Below are 23122 nucleotides of genomic sequence, written 5' to 3' on the forward strand. Positions count from 1 at the left end.
CCTCCTGTCCACTAGAGCTGGCGGAGGTGGAGGGCTGTTCTTCAGTGTGGCTAGTGTCAGGGGCCCGTTGGTGTGCCACTGCCTCCCTTATGGTCTTGCCCATGTCTGCCAGCACCCTGCAATGGTGACTAGGATGGTGTAGATGTTTTTGAGGTCCTCCCTGGTCCCCTGGTACTGTCCCTCCTGCAGCCGCTGGGTCTCCTGCAACTTGTACAGTATCTGGCCCATGGTCTACTGGGAATGGTGGTATCATTAGTAACACAAAAGGATGATGGACGGAGTGCTGACAATGCAAACACTCACCCCCAGTCACAGATCTGGGTTTAATCCATCGTTCTCACCGGTCCCATGATGCTTGTTTCCAGTCCAGTGAGGACCTGGCTTGGCAGTTCGGGCTGGACTGTTCCCATGAAGAACAGGGTTAAGACTGATTTGCATATGGCTGGGTCCAAACTGGGGTGGCATGGTGAGCAAAAGAACGATGGATTAAACCCAGATCTGTGACTGGGGGTGAGTGTTTGACAATGTTCAGCATTCCGTCCATCTCTTGTTGTTTTTGCTTTGTCGCCCTAAGTGGGAAGGGTATGCCCAGACGTGGATCCCGTGCTTCCCATGCCACTGGATTCAAGCTAGCCTGGCTGATGAGGGGTGAAACCCCGAAACCGGTCCCAGGATGCTTGTTTCCGGTCCAGTGAGGACCTGGCTTGGCAGTTCGGGGTGGACTGTTCGCATGAGGAACAGGGTCAAGACTGATTTGCATATGGCTGGGTCCAAACTGGGGTGGCATGGTGAGCAAAAGAACGATGGATTAAACCCAGATCTGTGACTGGGGGTGAGTGTTTGACATTGTTCAGCATTCCGTCCATCACTTGTTGTTTTTGCAATGGTGGTATCCTCCCAGGATGTTGGTGAGTGGCCTCCTGGAGAGTGGGTTCCCTGGGCCTGTCCTCCCCCTGTCGCACAGCAGTCCTCCCAGCTACCCTGTTGTCCTGTGCCTCTGTCCCCTGAACCGTGTGCCCACTGCCACTGACCCCATGTCCCTGATCGTCCTCGGTTTGTAGAGTTGCCTGGGGTCCCTGTAGTGGTGGACACACTGCTGATTGACGTGTCCTGGGGACAGTGACATGGGCCCGCTGGGTGGGGGCTGTGGTGTTGTTTCCTGAGGGGGGAGTCTCTGTGGTGGGTTGGGACTGTGGCAGGGTAACCGACTGTCCAGGGGTCCCTGATGGGCCAGGTTGGTCATCCTGATCTAGACGTGCAGAGCTGTTGTCGTCACTGTGGGCCTCTTCTGGGTGGGGGGGTCGGATGTAGTTGGCACCTAATCTCCGGTGACGTTGAGTAGGGGTCCTGTGGGGATGCAAAAGCAGTGTTATTGTATCTGTGTGTGCCATCTTGTGCATGGGTGTGTTTCCCTGTATGATTGTGATTTCCCTGTCAGCTTTCCCTTGTGTGCGTGGTGATTTTGTGGGCTGGGTGAGTCTCTTTACTGGGCATGCTGTTGTGATGGGTGTCCATGCAGGTCTGTGATGGGTGTCCATGCATTGGTGTTACATGCAGGGCTTGGTATTGGGGTGGGTGGGTTGTGATAGTGGGGTATGTGTGAGGTGGTGGAGTGATTGGGGTGAGGGTAGGGGTAAGAGTTTGTGATGGCATGCAGGTAGGGTGGGGGGATAAAGTAGTAGAAATTTGGCTTACCAGAGTCCAGTCCTCCTCCTACTCCTGCCAGGCCCTCAGGATGCATTATTGCCAAGACTTGCTCCTCCCATGTTGTTAGTTGTGGGGGAGGAGGTGGGGGTCCACCGCCAGTCCTCTGTACGGCTACCTGGTGTCTTGCAACCACGGAACGTACCTTCCCCAGTAGGTCGTTCCACCTCTCACTGATGTCATCCCTAGTTCTGGGGTGCTGTCCCACGGCGTTGACCCTGTCCACGATCCTCCGCCATAGCTCCATCTTCCTTGCAATGGATGTCTGCTGCACCTGTGATCCAAATAGCTGTGGCTCTACCCGGATGATTTTCTCCACCATGACCCTTAGCTCCTCCTCTGAAAACCTGGGGTGTCTTTGGGGTGCAATGGATGTGGTGTGAGTGGTATGTGTGGGGTGATGTGTGGGGTGTTGTGTTGTGAGGTGCGTGGATGGTGTGTGGGTGATGATGTATTGTGCCTCTGATTGAGTGGGTGCTCCTGGCTTGCCTCTCTCTGCTTGCTATCTTTTTTTTTTGTTGCTGTAATGGGTTGTGGGTAATGTGGGTGTGTGTTTTATAGTGCTGTGCGTGTGGATGTGTGTCAGGTGTGTAGTTTGAATTGTCCAATGCGGTGTAGTTTTGTAAGTGTGTGTGTATTTTGAGCGCAGCGGTGTGTACCGCCAGTGGTTTACCGCGGTTGAAAGACCGCCACAGTGATTCGTGGGTCATGATACTGTGGGCATATTCCTGTTGACGTAACGGTGTGGGTTTTGGCACCGCCAGTTTATCACTGACCTTTGTTCTGGTGGACTTGTGTGGGTGTCTGTATAGTGGCGTTTTTCTTAGTGTGGGTCATAATACCTGTAGTGGAATACCGCTGCAGTCACAGTATGTTGGTGGCCGTCGGCACGGCGGTAGGCGGCATTTACTGCCAGAGTTGTAATGAGGGCCAATATCTAGTTGCAGATTCCTTACTGACCCTCCAACCCTGCCCTCTCTGTGAACTGAATTCTAGGGACAGGGACTCCGTTTCAGGGCCCTAGTTTGGATGCACCAGTGGTCAGTGTTCTTCATGGCTCTGTGCTTCTGGTGTGGATAGTTGTGAAAAGAAAGTGACATAAGTGTGCAGAGTGTGACGCCTATATGGGACCTGCAATGTCATATCCGGCATGCCGAACTCTGACGATGGATGTGGAGCCAATCAACGCCACCTATAGGCATGCAGGGGTACTGCTTGAGAAAGATTTCTGGATCCAGACTGATGCCTGGGGGAAATTCTAAGGTAAGAAATCAGCAACTAGATATTGTCTACCAGATGAGGTGTTACCAAAGGTAAGTAACTTGGGGCCAGATGTAGTAAAGAAGCATTTTGCGAGTTGCAAATAGCGAGTCTTAGCGACTCGCTATTTGCAACTCGCAAAATGTAATGCAGAACGGTGTCTCAGACACCGTCTGCGAGTCGGTATGGGGTCGCAATGACCCACCTCATTAATATTAATGAGGTGGGTCGCAAATTGCGGCCCCATACCGACTATGGGCACTCGCAAACATGGAGGCCTGCTGTAGTCAGCAGACCTCCGTGTTCGTGACTGCTTTAAATAAAGCAGTTTTTTTATTTTTAAGTGTAGCCCGTTTTCCTTAAAGGAAAACGAGCTGCACTTAAAAAAAAAAACGAAACCTTTAGTTTCGGTATTTTTTCAGGGCAGGGAGTGGTCCCTTGGACCACTCCCTGCCCTGAAAAAATGTTTTTGGGTCCATTCACAAACTGGAAGGGGTCCCATGGGGACCCCTTCCAATTTGCGAGTGGGTTACCATCCACTTGAAGTGGATGGTAACTGCAACACCATTTGCGACCGCATATGCGGTCGCAAATGGTATTGCATACCACTAGGAATCGCAAATAGGAAGGGAACACCCCTTCCTATTTGCGATTCTGAAATGCATTTTGCGAGTCGGTCCGACTTGCAGAATGCATTTCTGCATAGGAAAATGCGATTTGCAACTCGCAAACGGCAGTTTTTGCCATTTGCGAGTTGCAAATCCTTTCCTACATCTGGCCCTTGTTCTTCAGTGCCACTTTGTACCGTTGACCTGCTATTACAGAAAAAAAATTAGAATCAGCCTGGCTCCTGGGAAGGTTCATATAACAAATCTACAGGATCTGAATCATCCATCCGAAGGAAAGGTAAGTAATGTGTTCTTCATCCAGGAACATATTTAAAGCAAGAGCCAAAGCAGAGAAGCTGTGTGCCTATCCATGCTGTGTCCTAGATGTGGTTAAATGGTGATGACCTAGCCTTTAGGCTGGGTTTAACTCATGAAGTGGGTATATATATCTAAGGGCACATGTGTTTCCTATAGTTTTATATGGGTTGAGTCAGTCTCTAACTGGAACTGGGGATAAGGTTGCCCTCTATGGTCTTCTGGCCTTGTGGCCCACTTAGGTGCCTAGATCGATACAGGCAGCAACAGGCACCAGCAAGCAAAGACTGCAGATGTGGCAGCTGCTGAAGAGTAATCACTTCATCCCTTATTGCAGCACTGTATGCAGATAGGTTCGCAGGTATGAGGAGAAGCACAGTGCAGTCTCCCCTTATCTACAGCAGAAAGGTTCCATATAGCTCCATTGGTTTTTGTGGGTGTTGGCATGGTAGGTGAAGTGAAATGAGAATGAGGCTACTGCAAGGTCTCATGGGTCTTGTTATCCACGTTGGTGATAGACGTGCTCCTGCAATAACAGGAGAAAAAAAAATACCTCCGGTATTAAAAGCCATGAAGGGCCACACCGCCTCCTCTGCAGCCTAATATGGAAGGGGGTACCAGAGATATGAAGGGGCTGTAGAACAGGGTACCATTTTAGCCGTACCAGCTAGTAGACAGTACCACGACTCAAAGTACCAACCAGCAAGACATCTTTGAGGTGGTTTCTTTACAAGATATTTGTAAGGTAGCCAATTGTTTATCTCCACATACTTAGTGAAAAAACTGTTGCTCGGAATTAGATATCAGTTCAAAGCTGTGCATGGAAGATCAGTGGTTCAGTTTCATTTTGAGTAGGTTTCTTCCACTTCTTAGTTATCTAAGGTGCCTCCACCCAAAATTGTAAGGTATTTATGGGTAAACAGAAAATCTTTATAGGTTATAGTATCCAGCTGGAGGCAAGTTACGTTCCTTTGGTAATGTATTTTTCCAGAAATAATCTGTGTTTGCTGTGCACATTCTTAGTTACCACCCACTTCCTCTGACATTTCCTGTATTTTCTAATGCCCAGTAATCTAGAAACACTTTGGTAACTGAGGGGTTTGGAAAGATGACCCCATTTATATACTTAGCTGTTATCACATCCAGTGAAAACTGTGAATCACCAGTTCTACTCCCTGGTACATATGTAGCAGACCACCCTCAACCCCACTGACCCTCCAGGCAACTAACATATTTCACAGATCAAGAATCTGTATTTGGTGCACAATATCTACAAGAACCAATGTTACTGTTGATACATAACTCAGTAATTCATTGGTGTCCGTTTTCAGTTGATTACTGGATGCTTTATGTCATTGACTTGATCGTGATTATGATTCTAGGAGCTGTGTTAAGTGTGGCAGCAGTTTAAAGGTCTGAGTGACAAGGTATACTTTTTCAAAATACTGAGTTTGAGTAAGAATAGTACATTTTTGATGGGCCTGGTTGCATAAATGTATTAGTTTACTATGCAATGCATATCTCCACATCAAAGAAGAAATATTATTGTTTTTTTTGCTGCAGATGGTGGTATTGACCTGTTCGGGTTACAGAGTCACAGTAGTGGAGAATTGAGTCTACTTCGTGATCATGATGCATGGTCCAGCAGCAGCAGCAGCCCCGTTCAACATTTTGGTCAGCGTTTAAAAAAGAACACTAGATCAAGCCCAGTGCTCCAAGGACTTCAGACAGGGAAAGCTAGATCACCAGGAAGTGAGGTTGTCTCATTGAAGCAGTTCTTGGCAGAGAGCAAAAACCTTGAAGTAGCACAGGTGAGTGGAAACAAATGTTTTACAATTATCATCCTAATTTACTTGGGAGATTATTTTCTAACTCTTACTGACTAACTCTTAATGACTATACTATAGTCATTCTAAATGCCTGCATCAAATAGCATTTATCAAGTATATGCAATACATGTCGTCTTGGTTTAGTCAACTAGTCTTGTTACATATTTGTTCTTCCTTGCAGTGGATACCTCCTTGTTTTAGGGGACATGGGGTTTCTTTTTGCTGCTGTTTACCTACCACTTATGAGTACATTATTTTTCCCTACCCCTTGCCATTTGAAACATAATTTTATCTTTTGCATTAATTTGTCTTTAGTGTCATTCTCATTATACATTCTTTTCTTTTTTCACATTACCTACTTCTTCTTTTGCCTAGTTCTTGTTTTTCTCTGTTGTCCACTTGTAATATGATGTGTCACTTGTGCACACTGTTAGGGCCAGATGTAGGTATGTCCTGAATTGCGAGTCGCAATTTGCGAGTCGCAATTCAGGATGCAGGATGGTATCCCTGACACCATCTGCGACTCGCAATGGGGTCGCAAAGGCCCACCTCATTAATATTAATGAGGTGGGTCACAATTTGCGACCCCCTTGCGACTTGCAGCACTCACAGGGATGGTGGCCTGCTGGAGGCAGCAGACCACCATGTCTGTGACTGCTTTTAAATAAAGCAGTTTTTTTTTGTAATGCAGCCCGTTTTCCTTAAAGGAAAATGAGATGCATTACAAAATGAAAAGATGAAACGTTCCAGTTTCATTTTTTCAGAGCAGGCAGTGGTCCATAGGACCACTGCCTGCTCTGGAAAAAAAAATTCAGGCCATTCACAAAGGGGAAGGGGTACCATGGATGTGACACTGGTGGTAACTGCGATTGATTTGCGACCGCGTTCGCGGTCACAAAGCAATGCAGCATCGCGCTGTGACTCGCAAATATTTGCGACTCGCAGTCCTGTTTTGTGAGTCGGTAATCAGGTTACTGACTCACAATACGGGAATTGGGCATTGCGATGTGGGTTTTGCACGTCGCAAACAGCTAAATTCGCTGTTTGAGACGTTCAAAACCTTTGCTACATCTGCCCGTTAGTGTTTTTGTGGGCTGCAGACTATTTTCTACAATTTCTCAAACCCTTATTCCAGGCATGACCTTGTTCACATGTCAGTGTTTAATTTGCAATGTAAATTCCTTAATCCAAAGCTGCGAAATGAAGAATTGGTAGTTTTTTATCTTCAAATTCCACTTTCTACTGACACATTTTCCACTGTAAGTAATTAAAGGGGAGAGTACATATGTGTTACCAGGGCAGTGACCATTCGAAATTCTGGGAAAACTATGGGAAAAGGTTGTAACTTTACAAACATTATCATTATTGTTTCCAAATGTATTTGCGCATCTGACTTTAGTCCATTGTGCGCTATGGAGCTGGCATTCCCAAATAGCAACACAGAATGTTAGTAAGCTACAGCCACTAACATAACCAGCAGCAAATACAACCTCTCCCTAGCAACGTTTTGCCCCTACTAATGCTAAGGTGCAGTTAGAAGGGGTCAGTTGTACATCTTATTCTCCTAATGCTTCTCCCACAGCACTAAAATGTTCATACGTCTCTGGTACCAAAAAGCGACTACTCTCCAGTCAAGGGTACATGTGGTTGCGTTTTAGCAGGATTGGAAGAGAATTACATCAGACCAGTGGGTTAAAATAACTCCCTGACATTTCTGAAGAAGTCTTCAGCCTTTGCCTTCCCTGTTATACCCATGCAAATACCCTGGTGAAAAAAACTAATCTGATAGAGACTTCTAGTTGCAGATTCCTTACCTTAGAATTTCCCCCAGGCATCAGACTGGATGTGGAGATTTTTCTTAGAGCAGTATCCTTGTGCACTGTCAGGTGGCATTGATCGATTCCGCGTCCGTCATTGGTATCTGGGTCCTTGTGATGACACCGCGGTCTTATACAGGCACCACCATGGCACCCTGAAGTCAGGTTTTTTCTTTCCGCGCCAGCCTACACTCAGATCCGGAGAAGAGCTACCCTCAGTAATTTGTTGACTGACTTTTCAACGTTTTGTCGAAGTTTCTTTGACCACTTGGTGCATCAACATGTCACCCCGGAAGACCGGATTCAAGCCATGTGACTCCTGTCACTGCATAAAATCAGTGACGATTCTGAACCTCGTGAGCTTGTGGTGCCTGGAGCGCGACAACGACCCGAAGTCATGCTTCGAGTGTCAGATCTCGAAGGCTTTGAGGGAACGATCCCTTAAGATCATGGTGGCCTGGCGCTCGGCTCTACGTCACTCCCGGTCTCACTCAAGAGTAAAGTCATGAGACCGCTCATGGAGCCATCACCACTTGTCCTTGTCCCACTCCAAATCGTTGGGACATTGGGGGTCACAAGAAGAAGAAATTGAAGAAGAACAAATGTTCTTCAACTTCACCCAGTCGCTCGGACAACGCAAAGCGAAAGGAGCATCGTCACTCTAGGCCTCTGTCCTCAGAGCCTGCTTCTGGGTTGGCTCTGCACCTGCCTGAATTTCCGGGAACCGGAGCTACCTCTGCCCAACTCAGGAAGTTTTGTGAAGTCATATTTGGGCAGTCCAACCCTCCTGTGATGTCTTGGGCTCAGTAGGGCTGACGGCAACCCCCTCAGGTTCTGCACCAGCAGCTTTGTACCCAGCTCTGGAGGGCACCCCAGGATCCGTTACTGGATCCGTGCCAACGCCGGTCGTGCCATTGTGACCTTTCCCAGCGCCGGTACAGAGGTGGATGCTCCCAATGTCGGTCAGATTCACGATCTACATTGACCCCATACTGAATCCCAACTCTGATTCCGACTTCGACGGGGATCTCACTTCCCAGGTTGGATCGTGACACATGCCTACGGGTATGGTGAGAGTATGGAAGGGTCGCTGGACTCTTTGGAATACCAGCTAGATGACACTGATGTAGACTGGGCTCAGGAGTTGGGTGAAGCCAGTGGTCCTTGGAGGAAATTGCCCCTTTTGGCATGGTCACCCGCCACCCCCCACTTTTTGCCTGATCTCTGATGCTAACTTGACTGAGTGTGTTCTTGGACCCTGATAACCAGGCCCCAGCACCTGTGTTCTTTCCCTAAACTGTACCATTGCTTCTACAATTTACACACCTCTGGCATACTGCTAAGTCCCTTGTAGAAGGTACCAGTGGTACCAAGGGCCCCGTGACCAGGGAGGGTCCCTAGGGGCTGCAGCATGTACTATGCCTCCCTCAGGGACCCTTCACCAAACACATGCACACTGCCATTGCAGATTGTGTGTGATGGTGGAGAGGAAAAGGTAATGTCGACATGGCCATGCCTACAAAACACTGCCTGTGGCATAAGTCACCCCTCTAGCAGGCCCTAAGGCAGGGTGAAGTATACCACAGGTGAGGGCGTAGCTGCATGAGCCCCTACAGTGCCTAAACCCATTCTTAAGACATTGTAAGTGCAGTGTAGCCGTATTGAGTACATGGGCTGGGAGGTTGTCACTATGAACTCCATCATTCTGTGATGGCTTCACTGAATGCTGGGAAGTTTGGTCTCAAACTTCTCAGGTCAATAAACCCACACTGATGCCAGTGTTGGTTTTATTGAAACATGCACACAGAGGGCATCTTTGAGATGCCCCCTGAAATTCACCCATCTCTCTGGTGTGTGGCTGACCTGTCTATGCCAGCCTGCCACCACCAGACAAGTTCCTGACCCACTTTGTGCTATCAGGAGTGAGGGAAAAAGACTGCTCTGGGTAGAGATGCTTCACACCTCCCCCCGGCAGGAACAGCAACACTTGGCAGTGAGCCTCAAAGGCTCCTGCCTTTTGGTATGCTGCCCCAGGGCACTCCAACCACTGGACATGCCCGCCCCTCCGGACCAAGCTTCACTTTTTGGTGCTAGGTCCAGTGAGAAAATTAGTAAACAGGAGAAGGAGTGTCCACCCCAGCAGGTGGGACCACACCTAGAGTACCCAGAGCTGAGCTGAATCCCTCTTTTCAGAATTCTCCATCTTTTTTTTGAAGAATGTTAGTCAGTAGTGTTAGGAACGTACCCTCTTTCCAAAGGGAGTGGGCACAGGAAGGGTGTAGCCACCCTCAGGGTAAGTAGCCATTGACTAATGCCCTCTTACACCTGCAATGCCCCTAAATCTAGTATTTTGGGGGACCCCTGAACCTTGCTGTTCAGATTCCTGGTGACCTAAAGAAGAAGGACTGAAGAGCCACACCAGCAGTGAAGACTTCAGACGACAACTGACTTGGCCCCAGCCCTACCGGCCTGTCTGCAGTTTCAAGACTACTGCTACAAAAGACGACTCGTCCTGCAGGCCCAGCAACCGATACAAACCCCCACCGGACTGCCTGTCTACCATAAGGACCAAGAACTCCAGAGGATAGCGCCCCTGTCCACAAAGAAACCTCCAACAAGTACTCCAGAGCTCTCTGGATCTGCGAGTCCTGCCCACTCTGTACATGATACCCACAGCCTAAGTCCAGGTGGCCGACTGGTCCAGAGAAGGTCCCCAGGCGATTCTGACCTTGAGCCCACCCTGGGTTGACCCCTCCTGACCAACATGATGTGCCCTGCAGCCTGAATCCTCAGGACTCCCATGACCGGCTCTGGTGAAGATTCCCAACGCCTAAGGTACCCCTGCACACACAGCCCCCTGGCCTTGCGGAACCCCTCCGGTGGTCCACCAATGTCCAGAGGTATCACTACTTATCTGTCCAGCCATCGGCCTTCTTCATCCGACTCCCTGGACCAAGCCTGCAGCCTCTTTGTGAACACAGAGTTCCTCGTTGGATGGCATTGGGCGCACTATACTGTGTTTGCACCCTTCACCCAGCTGCCCCTGTCGTGCCCCTGAGGGTGTATGTTTGGTGCAGACCTGTGGCCCCACCCCAGTGCTGATTTAATCCCCCCTGGCATGTGCCCTGAAGCCACGGGTACTAACCTGCTTGCTGAACCTTTCTAAGGACCCACAGTCTCCACTGGTTTCCATTGGGCAGTCAACACCACCTTTGACCTCTGTACCCGGCTGGCCCTGAGTTGCTGGTGGTGCACTCTTGGTGTCCCCTTGAACCTTGCCCTGTGGACACCTTAACCTCCAAAGACTGGGACCGTAAGTTGAGTACTTATCCGTAAATGTTACAATTAATTTTCCTCCCCTAGACCGGCATTGCCTTCAATGATTTTTGCACTGTCTACATTTGCTATTAAAAAGTATTGCTTACCTGAAACCTATATTAACTGTGATTTACAAACAAAGTGCATTTGATATTTGAAAGTGATACATTCTTGGGACTGTACTTACCTGCAACAAAGATCCTTTTGGTTCTAGAAATAAAGTAACAAAGTATATTTTACTATACATAAACATTGGACTTGAGTTAGTCATTGAGTGTGTCCCTCATTTCTTCATTTTGTGTGTACAGCAAATGCTTAGCACTATCCTCTGATAAGCCTAACTGCTCGCCCACACTCCCACAAAAGAAAGCATTAGTATTATCTACTTTGGCCTCTGTAAAGCCTCTGGGGATCCACTGAATTCTGTACACACTATACCTTACTTTGGTACAGCACATACAGAGCCAGCTTCCTACATTTGTGGATCAGTGGTGGGATCTACGAATTTGCATTTGCTGGACTACTCAGGCAAAATCTGATCACACAACTAAATTCCAAAATTGCCTTTAGATTCAATTGATTTTTGAATTGACAACTTAAACAAAATGTTTAAATTCTTGCTAGGGCCTTGGTTAAGACCCCTTTAGCATTTTTTAAAAGTTTGAAGTTACTGTAGTTAGGGGTAAAGTATCTAAACATAGTTATTAGTTCCTAAAAGAAATCCCCAACTTTAGTAAAATAATGAGTAACTCAGAGAACATGGTCGTGGAGGTCTGAAAATGAGAGTGTGAAGGTCTCTCTGCAGTCTCAAAAAGATTAAAACTGGTTCCAACCCTACCAAGCTTTAGCTCCAGGGGCCCTCGGAACACCTTTCCGAGGACAATGACCTCCCCTCAGAAGAAGAAGTTAAGGAAACAGAGTCCCTGTGCCCCTGACTTTAAGGATAGTACTCACAGCACCTAGACCTCACACAGGTGGGTCAGGTTCTTCTGAGTACACTGAGGGTAACCTCAGTCAAAAGGACATCCTTCTAGCAAGGATGGCCAAAAGAATAGCTTTGGAGGATAGACTCCTAGCTATAGAGAGGGAGAGCCGAAATGGGCCTAGCACCCATTAATGGTGGCAGCAACATAATACCTGTAGGCAGAGAGCAATATTATGACCCTAAGATCCCCAAAGGGATTGTCCCCAAGTATGAGGATGGTGATGATATCAACAAATGGTTCACAGCCTTTTTGAGAGGGCCTGTGGAATGAGAAAAGTGAAAAAGTCTCACTGAGGAGCACTCCTTTGGGAACTGTTCACTGGTAAGTGTAGGGATGTACTCCTCACACTCACTGGAGCAGATGCTGAGTCCTATGACATCATGTAGACTACCATGATAGTGGGCTTTGGACTCACCACTGAGGATTATAGTATTAGATTTAGAGGCGCTCACAAAAACTCAAGCCAGTTCTGGGTTGACTTCATAGACTACTCAGTAAAAACACTAGATGGTTAGTTAAGTGGGGGTGAAGCGCACAATTATGATGGGCTATATCATCTGTTTATGAAAGTACACATCTTAAATAACTGCATTAATGAAAATTTGCATCAATATCTTGTAGGCCCAGGTCCAATTTCTCCCCAAGAATTGGTAAAGAAGGCAGACTACTGGCTCAAGACTTGGGAGACCAAGACTTCCACTGGAGGTGACCAAAAGAAAGGGGTTACTAAGCCTCCCTAGGGGAAGGTGGGTGAGATACCTAAGGATAAAAGTAAAGAGTCTTCTAAAGGCCCCAAAAAAACTGCTCTGCTCAGGAGGGTGCGTCCTGAACCTTTCCACAATCCACTCATGGGGACAAGGATAAAAACTTTGATCCTTAATAGGTCTGGTGTTTCAACTGTAGACAGACTGGACACCAAACTGGAGACTTGGCCTGTCCCAAAAAAAACAACATTGCCCTAGTACTGCATTAGCTAGCACTGGGATAGCCAGCCTCCAGGTGGGATCTACAGTGTGCCCAGAGCAAATCAGGATTCACACTGAAGCTATTGTAGTCTCTGAGGGTGGGGTAGATGTTGCCACTCTTGCTGTCTGGCCCCCTAACATGAATAAATATAGACAGCACCCCTTGATTGATGTGACTTGAGTATACGTCCTGAGGTGAGGGATACAGGTGCCAGTGTCATCATGGTGACAGAGAAACTGGTTTCCCCAGGACAGTATTTGGCTGGACAAGCAAATCCAGTTCCCAATGCTGATAATGTGACTAAGGTGCATCCCATGGCTATGGTGTCCTTAGAATGGGGAGGGGTTACAGGCCTGAAACAGGTAGTCCCAGTTGAATGTCTTTTAGGGTATGACCTGGAGTCCTCAGCATGGGCTGAGGTAGAACTGAAAACCCTTGCATCCATGCTGGGAATCCCTTAGGTGGTGTGTGTGTAAACCAGAGCACAAAGCCGAGCACAGGGTGAAAATGAAGTGTTGGATCTGGGTATAATGGCCCAGCCTTTCAAGAGGAAGGGCAAGAAGACTGGGGGACCAGCTTCTAAACAACAAAAAGCTCAGGACTCTTTTTCTCAGGAAGACGTCTTACCAACACCAGAGGGAACTGAGCACATGGAATTGAACCTTACCAGGTTGAGCTCTTGGGACCAGTTGTGCCAAGGACAGAGGACCTGTCATACTCTTGAAGACCTGCAACAGCAAGCTGCTGTACAGGAAAAGGGAGATATCAGTGGCTCTCACAGGTCTGTTAGGAGGAGGGACTCCTGTACACTGAGGCCAGAGACCCCAAACCTGGTGCCATTAGGAGAGGGGTAGTACCTCAGCAGTTCAGGGAATTCACCCTCACATTGGCCCATGACATCCCCTAGCTGGGCATTTGGGCCAAACTAAAACTTGGACTAGGCTAGTCAGCCACTTCTACTGGCCCAACATGTCTCAAAAGGTGAAGGAGTTTTGCAAGTTCTGTGTCACCTGCCAAGCCAGTGGTATAGCAGGGGCCACTCAAAGGCCCCCTTATTTCCACTTCCAGTGGTTGAGGTTCCCTTTGAAAGGGTTGGTGTGGACATAGTGGATCCACTTGAATCACCCACAGGCTCAGGAAACCAATATCTACTGATAGTAGTGGATCATGCTACCAGGTATCCTGAAGCAATTCCCTTAAGGTCTAATACAGCCCTTGCAGTAGCAAATGCCCTCTTTGGTATCTTTATCAGGGTAGAGTTTCCTAAGGAGGTGGTTTCAGACAGATGTGCCAACTTCATGTCAGCTTACCTAAAACGCATGTGGAATGAGTGTGGGGTCCCCTACAAGTTCACCACACCTTATCGCTCACACACCAGTGGACTTGTTGAAAGGTTCAAGAAGACATTAAAGGGTATGATCATGGGGCTCCCTGAAAAACTAAAAAAGAGATGGGATGTCCTTTTGCCATACCTGATTTTTGCCTACAGAGAGGTGCCTCAGAAGCGAGCAGGGTTTTCCCCCTTTGAGCTTCTGTTTGGCCATCCTATTAGGGGACCAGTTGCTCTTGTAAAGGAAGGTTGGGAAAGACCTCTCCATAAACCTAAGCAAGATGTAGTGAACTATGAACCAGGACTACGTTCCAGGATGGCAGAGTACACGGAGAAAGCCTTGAAAAACTTAAGGCCAGCCAACAGCTCCTAAAGCAGTGATATGACCACAATGCTGTGCTGGTGGAGTTCCAATCAGGGCAGAAGGTGTGGGTTCTGGAGCATGTGACTCCAAGGCCACTTCAAGACAGATGGAGTGGTCCTTACCCTAACCTTGAAAGAAAAGTGAGGTCATGATCCATGTGAACCGCCTTTAGCTTTTTTTGTGGCAGGGCTGATGAAACCATGCTGATGGGTACTGATGAAGATCAGGAAGCAGAGTGTGAACCTCTCTCTGACCTCCTCTATTACTGTCCTAAAGATGGGTCAGTTGATGGAGTTGTTCACTCAGACACCCTCTCTGCCCAACAGTAGGCTGAATGCAGGCAAGTCCTGCAGCAGTATGAAGAGCGCTTCTCCTTCACCCCTGGACAGACACACTGGCGTACCCATGATGTGGACACTGGAGGCAGCTTGCCTATCAAATCAAAGATCTATCGGCAGTCTGACCAAGTTAAGGAGAGCATCAAAGCTGAGGGCAACAAGATGCTGGATTTAGAGGTTTTTGAACCCTCTGACAGCCCTTGGGCTAGCCCAGTGGTCTTAATTCCCAAGCTTCATTCCCAGGGTGGAAATAAATAAATTAGGTTTTATGTGGACTACAGAAGTCTCAACTCTGTCACTAAGACAGATGCACACCTGATACCCAGAGCTGATAGACAAACTAGGTGCAGCAGAGTTTATCAGTACTTTTGACTTAACTGCAGGCATTATCAGTTCACTGTTATGCCCTTTGGTTTAAAGAATGCCCCTGCCACATTCCAAAGGTTGGTTAATCAAGTCCTCTATGGATTGGAGACCTTCAGTGCAGCATATCTAGATAATATTGCTGTCTTTAGCTCCACCTGGCAGGATCAACTGGCCCACCTTGGGAATGTTTTGTAGGCCTTGCAATCTGCAGGCCTCACTATTAAGGCATCCAAATGCCAGGTAGGGCAGGGTACAGTTGTATACTTGAGCCACCTTGCAGGTGGAGGCCACCTTCAACCCTTACAGCCCAAGATCCAGACAATTCTGGACTGGGAAGCTCCAAAACCTTAGACACAAGTCAGGGCATTCCTTGGCTTGACTGGGTACTACTGGAGGTTTGTGAAGGGGTATGGATCCATTGTGACTCCCCTCACAGAACTTACCTCGAAGAAGATGCCCAAGAAAGTAAACTGGACGGTTAATTGTCAAAAGACCTTTGACACTCTGAAGGAGGCAATGTACTCAGCACCAGTTCTCAAAGCTCCAGACTACTCTAAGCCATTCATTGTGCAGACGGATGCCTCTGAACATGGGATAGGAGCAGTCCTGTCTCAAACCAACGATGATGGCCTTGACCAGCCTGTTGCTTTTGTTAGAAGGAGGTTACTCCCCAGGGAACAGCATTGGAGTGCCATTGAGAGGGACACCTTTGCTGTGGATTGGTCCCTGAAGAAGTTGAGACCATACTTGTTTGGTACTCACTTCATTGTTCAAACTGACCACAGACCTCTCAGATGGCTTATGCAAATGAAAGGTGAGAACCCTAAACTTTTGAGGTGGTACATCTCCCGACATGGAATATACTTTACAGTGGAGCACAGACCTTGGACAGCCCACGCCAATGCAGATAGACTTTCCAGGTTCTTCCACTTAGACAATGAAGACTCTCTTGGGAAAGGTTGGTCTCATCCTCTTTTGTTTGGGAGGGGGTTGAATAGGAAAGTCCCCCGTATGACATGGTCTCCCCGCCACTTTTGCCTGATCTCTGATGCTTAATTGACTGAGTGTGTGCTGGGATCCTGCTAACCAGGCCCCAACAACTGTGTTCTTTCCCTAAACTCTACCATTGCTTCCACAAGTGGTACACATCGGGCACACAGTTAAGTCCCTTGTAAAAGGTATCAGTGGTACCAAGGGTCCTGTGACCAGGGAGGTTACCTAAGGGTTGCAGCATGTATTATGCCACCCTAAGGGACCCCTCACCAAACACATGCATGCTGCCATTGCAAATTGTGTGTGTTGATGGAGAGAAAAAGGTAAAGTCAAAATGGCACCCCTCCCTGGCTGCCATGCCTACAAAACACTGTCTTTGACATAAGTAAGTCACCCCATAGCAGGCCTTAGAGCCCTAAGGTGGGGTGCACCATACCACATGTGAGGGCATAGCTGCATAAAGTAATATGCCCCTACAGTGTCAAAGTCCATTCTTATTATGAAGCACACGTTCACGTGAAACTCACTTTAGAACAAATTTCTGTTTAGGCAAAAATAAATATTGCCCCTGACTTAATCAACCAAACTGTATGAATATAGACAGTCAGAAATCTGTAGTAAGCACCATGGATCAATCCCTTAAAACCAGTTCCAGATTGTATAAAGACACATGCTGTTTTATTATAATAACTCATCATCATGGATAAAATATCTCTTTTGTGACAGAAAGTGGCAAAACACACTAGTGAGAAAAGTGTGCACACCAAGTGACGAGGGAACACCACAAAAGAGGGAACAGCAATTAAGAAATTGCTATTTTTTTCAGCCTCTGGTGTATCTCATAAAGACAGCACCTTTAAACATCACAAAACATTTGTCCATTCAGTAGCGCTTTTCTTCATTTAAATCATGAAATGTAAGGTCTGTCTTTTTGAATTGTCAACAACGTTTCGACCCTAAAAGAGGATACCAGGGTCTCATCAGGACAAACAGTGACCTGGAGAACTAATAAGGAAATATATATTATAAAACTTAATGGTGCCATGAGTTTTATGAAGTCAAAAATACTAAAATAGAGATTCTTACGTACTTGTAGTTTTTGAGTTCTGGCTTGAAAAAGGATAAAGGACCGCACCTTGACTATGCATAGATATCTAGAAAAATAAACATGCCTTTAGTCAAGAGGAATATGTGTATGTAAAAAAATGGAAGAAAACCATTCTCCCACTCGGGCATTGCTTACCCAAAAAATGTCATCAAATCACTTTCAATATGGTACGCAATCATTCACTGAATGCTGGGAAGTTTGGTATAAAACTTCTCAGCTCAATAAACCTACACTGATGCCAGTGTTGGATTTATTGAAAAATGCATACAGAAGGCATCTTAGAGATGCCCCCTAAAGTTCACCCAACTCTGTAGTGTATGGCTGACTGTTCTATGCCAGCCTGCCATCACCAGATAAGTTTCTGGCCCTGTGGGGTGAGAACCTTTGTGCTCTCGGGAGTCAGGGACAAAGCCTGCTCTCGGTGGAGGTGCTTCATACCTGCAGGAACAGCAGCACATGGTGCTTTAAGGAATCCCCAGCTTGGCTTGGTCCCTTGGCCTTGCAGCTGCTCCTCTTCCCCTCAGTCCACTTTTCGCACTTGGCGCTTTAAGGAATCCCTGGCTACGGCTTAGTCCCTTGGCCTTGCAGCTGCTCCTCACCCCTCAGTCCACTTTGCACCCCTTTTGTGGCTACTGAAGGGGCATCCAACTGCATCCATTTACCTCCAGCCACCATGCTGCACTTGCTGCCCAGCCTCTGCGTGGACGAGGACTCAGGATCCAGCGTTTCAGTGAATCAGGGAGCCAGCGGTCAGCCCAGTGCATAACGTCCACTCCCCCACTTCCCTTCCCCCTGCTGCAGCTTCCAAACCTTCCTAGTCTGTTGCTCCATCATGGACCAGTTGGAGGCAGGATTCGCCATCACCTGCCCCACTGCGACTTCATCACGACAGACAGGTGGGTTTTGCAAATTGTCTGAAGGGGCTACACCTTCCCCTTCAAGACTACACCTTCGGCCATGTCACCATCCTACGATTGGATGACGGAGGATCACTTGAAAGTTACCACTCTCTTCACCAGGGGAACCTTAGAAATGGTCCTTGTGCCAGAAGTAGGCCGTGTTTGTTAGATCTGATAGAGACTTCTAGCTGCAGCTTCCTTACCTTAGAATTAGAATTCCCTGGCGTCAGCTTCGAATCCAGAGTTTTTTCTGAGCAGTACCCTGCGCGCGCACTGTCGGGCATCGTCGTTCAGATTCGTGTGTGTCGACCAGCTCCGCGTGCGTCGTCAGCGTTGTTGGAGCCGTCTATGATGTCACGGTTGTCTATATAGACGCCGTCTCGGTGCGCGTACCTCAGTTCTTTTCCTTCCACGCTGGTTAAGCGCAATTTTGGAAAGAGCTACCCTGCTTCGACGGTTTGTTGATGCTTTTTTGACTGTTTGGAGTCATGTCTTCGAGAAAGACAGGATTCAAGCTGTGTGGTGCATGTCATCGCACCATGTCGGTGACGGATCCGCACCAAATTTGTTTTTGGTGCCTAGAGAAGGACCATGATTCCACCTCGTGCTCCGACTGTCGGGCCATGGCACCGAAGGCCTTGAGGGAGAGATCCCTTAAGCTTCTTGCGGCCCGACATTCGTCTTTTTGGCGAAAAGGCAGACTCCGCACTTGAGAGGTTCAAGGATTCTCGAGCCACGGCCAGATCCTTGGGCCTTTCAGCGCCGGCACGACAGCAGTCTGTCTTTCGCCCCTTTCGAGGCTTCGGAAGGGGTGTGGTACCACGCCAGCCACAGTTTAGCCACCGTCCTCAGGCCACCGTCCTCAGGCTTCACAGCATCCCGGAAGAGGACGTGGTTGTGGTACCATCAGACCCAGAGGGTCTGGCCAGAGGTCGGCCGCCACACAGCCCCCTTCCACTGTGCCCAAGCCCTCCTAGTGTGGTTCTGCAGGATCATGTCCATCCAGTTGGAGGGAGGATTTGTTTTCATCTCCCTCACTGGCTTTCCATCACCACGGACAAGTGGGTCCTACAGATTATACGGAAGGGCTACTCCCTTCCCTTCCAGTCTTTCCCTCCTTCTATCCCTCCGACAAAGGAATGGCTGATGGAGGACCATCTAGGTTTGCTCCGTGAGGAGGTTATAGCTATCTTGGCCAAGGGAGCCATCGAAAGAGTCCCGATATCAGTAGTAGGCAGTGGTTATTATTCCCGCTACTTTCTGTTTCCCAAAAAGGACAAAGGCCTTCGCCCTATCTTGGATTTAAGGGACGTCAATCACTTCCTCAAGAAGGAGAAATTCAAGATGCTCACTCTTGCTCAGGTTTTGTCTGCCCTAGACCAAGGAGACTGGATGGTAGCGTTGAATTTGCAGGATGCATATTTCCATATTCCTATCCTGCCAGCCCACAGGCGTTACCTGCGGTTCAAGATGGGCCACGAGCACTTTCAGTTTACCGTGCTTCCTTTTGGTCTCACCAGTGCCCCTCGGGTGTTCACAAAGGTGATGGCTGTGGTGGCAGCTCATTTGCGCATGTCAGGAATCTCTGTCTTCCCCTACCTAAACGATTGGCTGTTGAAGGCTCCTAAGCCCCAGGCTCTCGTCACCCACCTCCAGACGACGGCGGACCTCTTGCATTCACTGGGGTTCACTATAAATGTGCCGAAGTCACACCTGACTCCCTCTCAGAAGCTTACTTTCATCGGAGCTGTTCTGGACACGGTGCAGTATCGGGCTTATCCTCCCGATCAGCGGGTTCAGGATATTCAGGTTATGATTCTGATGTTTCGGCCTCTATTCTGGATCTCGGTGAGACAGACGCTGAGGCTGCTGGGACTCATGGCATCCTGCATCCTGTTGGTCAAGCATGCCAGATGGCGCATGAGGGCTCTGCAGTGGGACCTGAAGTTCCAATGGGCACAGCATCAGGGAAATCTTACCGACGTGGTTCAGATCTCGGAGGGGACTGGAAAAGATCTGCAGTGGTGGTTAGTGAACTGCGAGTAGGTCAAGGGCAGACCCCTCTCCCTTCCCCAACCAGATCTAGCGGTAGTGACAGATGCGTCACTTCTGGGTTGGGGCGGTCATCTGGGGGAGGTGGAGATCAGAGGTCACTGGTCTCTGGCGGAATCCGGGCTCCACATCAACTTGTTGGAGCTTCGGGCGATCCGGCTAGCATTAAAAGCATTTCTTCCTGTTGTGAAAGGGAAGGTGGTGCAGGTGTTCACAGACAACACTACCGCAATGTGGTACTGCAACAAGCAGGGCGGTGTGGGGTCGTGGACCCTTTGTCAAGAGGCTTTACGTCTCTGGACATGGCTGGAACAGCAGGGCATTACCCTGGTGGTTCAACACCTGGCAGGTTCTCTGAACGCCAGAGCAGACGAACTCAGCCGAAAATGCTTAGAGGATCACAAATGGTGTCTCCATCCGGAGGTGGCGCAAGGACTCTTTCAGCGGTGGGGAGAGCCTTGGTTAGATCTGTTCGCCTCCGTAGAGAACGCGCAATGTCAGCAGTTTTGCGCGTTGGAGTTTCCAAGGGGGCTATCGATAGGCGATGCTTTTCGACGTGAGTGGAGTTCAGGCCTCCTGTACGCCTTTCTACCTATACCACTTCTGCCCAGAGTTCGCAAGAAAATCAAGAACGACCGGGCCCAAGTAATCCTAGTGGCTCCGGATTGGGCACAGAGAGTTTGGTATCTAGAGCTTCTCAAAATGAGCATCAGTCCTCCAATCAGGCTGCCTCTTCGGGAGGATCTTCTGTCGCAGCAGGAGGGGAAAGTTTTTCACTCGAACCTGTCAACTCTGCGTCTTCATGCGTGGAGATTGAGCGGCGACAGTTGATGGTTTATGACCTCCCTCCCGAGGTCTGTGATGTCATTCTGGCAGCCAGGCGTCCCTCTGCTAAGTCGATCTACGCCTGCCGTTGGAAACGTTTTGTTTCATATTGTTCAGAGAGGTCTATTGATCCTCTTTCTTCTTCTCTGTCTAACATCCTTTTGTTTATTTTGTCTCTCGCCCAGCAGGGTTCCTCCTTGGAGACTCTCAAGGGCTATCTTGCAGCCTTATCGGCTTTTCTTCAGTTGCCCGATCAACCATCTCTGTTTAAATCACCTATAGTACAGAGGTTTTTGAAAGGGCTTGTACATCTATTCCCGCCTGTGCCTTTCGTTATGCCCCAGTGGGATCTTAATTTGGTTCTTACCTTCCTTATGTGTGCTCCCTTCGAGCCCTTGCATAACTGTCCTCTTCGGCTGCTTACTATTAAGACAGCTTTTTTGGTGGCAATTACATCTGCCAGAAGAGTTAGTGAGCTACAGGCTTTGTCATCAAAACTGCCGTATCTCACAATCTTTCCTGAAAAAATGGTTCTCAGAACTCGTGCCTCTTTCCTCCCCAAGGTGGTGACCACTTTCCATCTGGGTCAAAATATCACCCTACCCACCTTCTTTGCACCACCACATCCCTCTAAGAAAGAGGAGCGTCTCCATTGGCTGGACCCAAAAAGAGCGTTATCGTTCTACCTTGACCGCACTAAAGAGTTTCGGGTGGACAACCAACTCTTTGTGGGGTATGTTGGTGCAAAGAAGGGTCGGACAGTGCAGAAACAATCCATTTTGCGCTGGGTCGTTCTCTGTATAAAAATATGCTACGCTTTGGCGAAGAAGCAGCCTCCCGAGGGCTTGAGAGCTCATTCCACTAGGGGAAAAGCTGCTACCACTGCGTTGGCACGTGGCGCACCGGTGGTGGACATTTGTCAGGCTGCAACGTGGGCTTCTTTGCACATGTTCGCAAAACACTACTGCCTGGATAGCCAGGTGAGGAGAGAGGGGCATTTTGCCCCGTCTGTTTTGCAAGACTTTCTTGTGTAAAAATCTCCTGCAGACCCACCGCCATGGGTTATAGCTTGGGTATCGATTCTAAGGTAAGGAAGCTGCAGCTAGAAGTCTCTATCAGATGAACAAGTTACTTACATTCGGTAACGAGGTATCTGGTAGAGACTCTATCTAGCTGCAGATTCCTTACACCCGCCCAAGCCTCCACGCTCTGGGGAACTTTTTTCTCATGTAGATATGTATATATTTGTATATATGTATTTCTGTGAACGTATGTATATTTTTGATCTTGGCATCTTTGAGCCTTTCTTAAAAGCATGAAATAATTTTTTACTCCAAACAGTTAAAGAGGTGAAATACATGATAGTTGGTTCTTCCATGACTCTGCGCTTCTGGCGTGGGAAGTTGTGGAAAAGAACTGACGTACGCGTGCCGAGACGGCGTCTATATAGACAACCATGACCTCATAGACGGCTCCAACGAGCTGGTCGACGCATGCGGATCCGAACGCCGCCGCCCGACGGCGTGCGTGCAGGGTACTGCTCAGAAAAAACTCCGGATTCGAAGCTGACGCCAGGGAATTCTAAGGTAAGGCATCTGCAGCTAGATAGAGCTCTGCTTTGGGCACCCCTAAGTGTTATCTGTTTGCCATCTTGGTTTCTGTAGACTACCTGATCAACCCTCCTTGTTTAAATCTCCAGTTTTTGGGAGATTCCTCAAAGGTCTGACCCACATGCTTCCACCTACCCCATTCATAATGCCCTAGTGGGATTTGAACTTGGTAATCGCTTTCCTCATGTGTGCTCATTTTGAGCCTCTTCAGAATTGTCTTCTTCGGCTTTTCACTTTAAAAACAGCCTTCCTTGTAGCCATCACCTCCGCACATAGAGTGAGTGAGCTCTTTCATTGAAGCCACCATTCATCTCTGCCCATCCAGAGAAAGTGGTGCTTTGTACCAGGGCCTCTTTCCTACCTAAGATGGTTAAACCCTTTCATGTAGGCCAATCCATCACCTTGCCTATATTTTACGCACCCCACATCCTTCT

General features: G+C 48.3%; 1 protein-coding gene across 2 annotated transcripts in view; it reads left to right on the plus strand.

Annotated features, from left to right (window-relative positions):
* The window catches only part of CCDC88A (coiled-coil domain containing 88A), a 1055351-nt gene that overhangs the window by 948682 nt on the left and 83547 nt on the right, over positions 1 to 23122 (plus strand). For both annotated transcript variants that reach the window (XM_069234179.1, XM_069234180.1), the window contains exon 30: positions 5451 to 5698. In XM_069234179.1, the coding sequence (XP_069090280.1) occupies positions 5451 to 5698 (248 nt within the window). The remainder of the gene's footprint in view (positions 1 to 5450; positions 5699 to 23122) is intronic.

Source organism: Pleurodeles waltl, chromosome 5 (assembly GCF_031143425.1).
Source record: "Pleurodeles waltl isolate 20211129_DDA chromosome 5, aPleWal1.hap1.20221129, whole genome shotgun sequence".
Lineage (NCBI taxonomy): Eukaryota > Metazoa > Chordata > Amphibia > Caudata > Salamandridae > Pleurodeles > Pleurodeles waltl.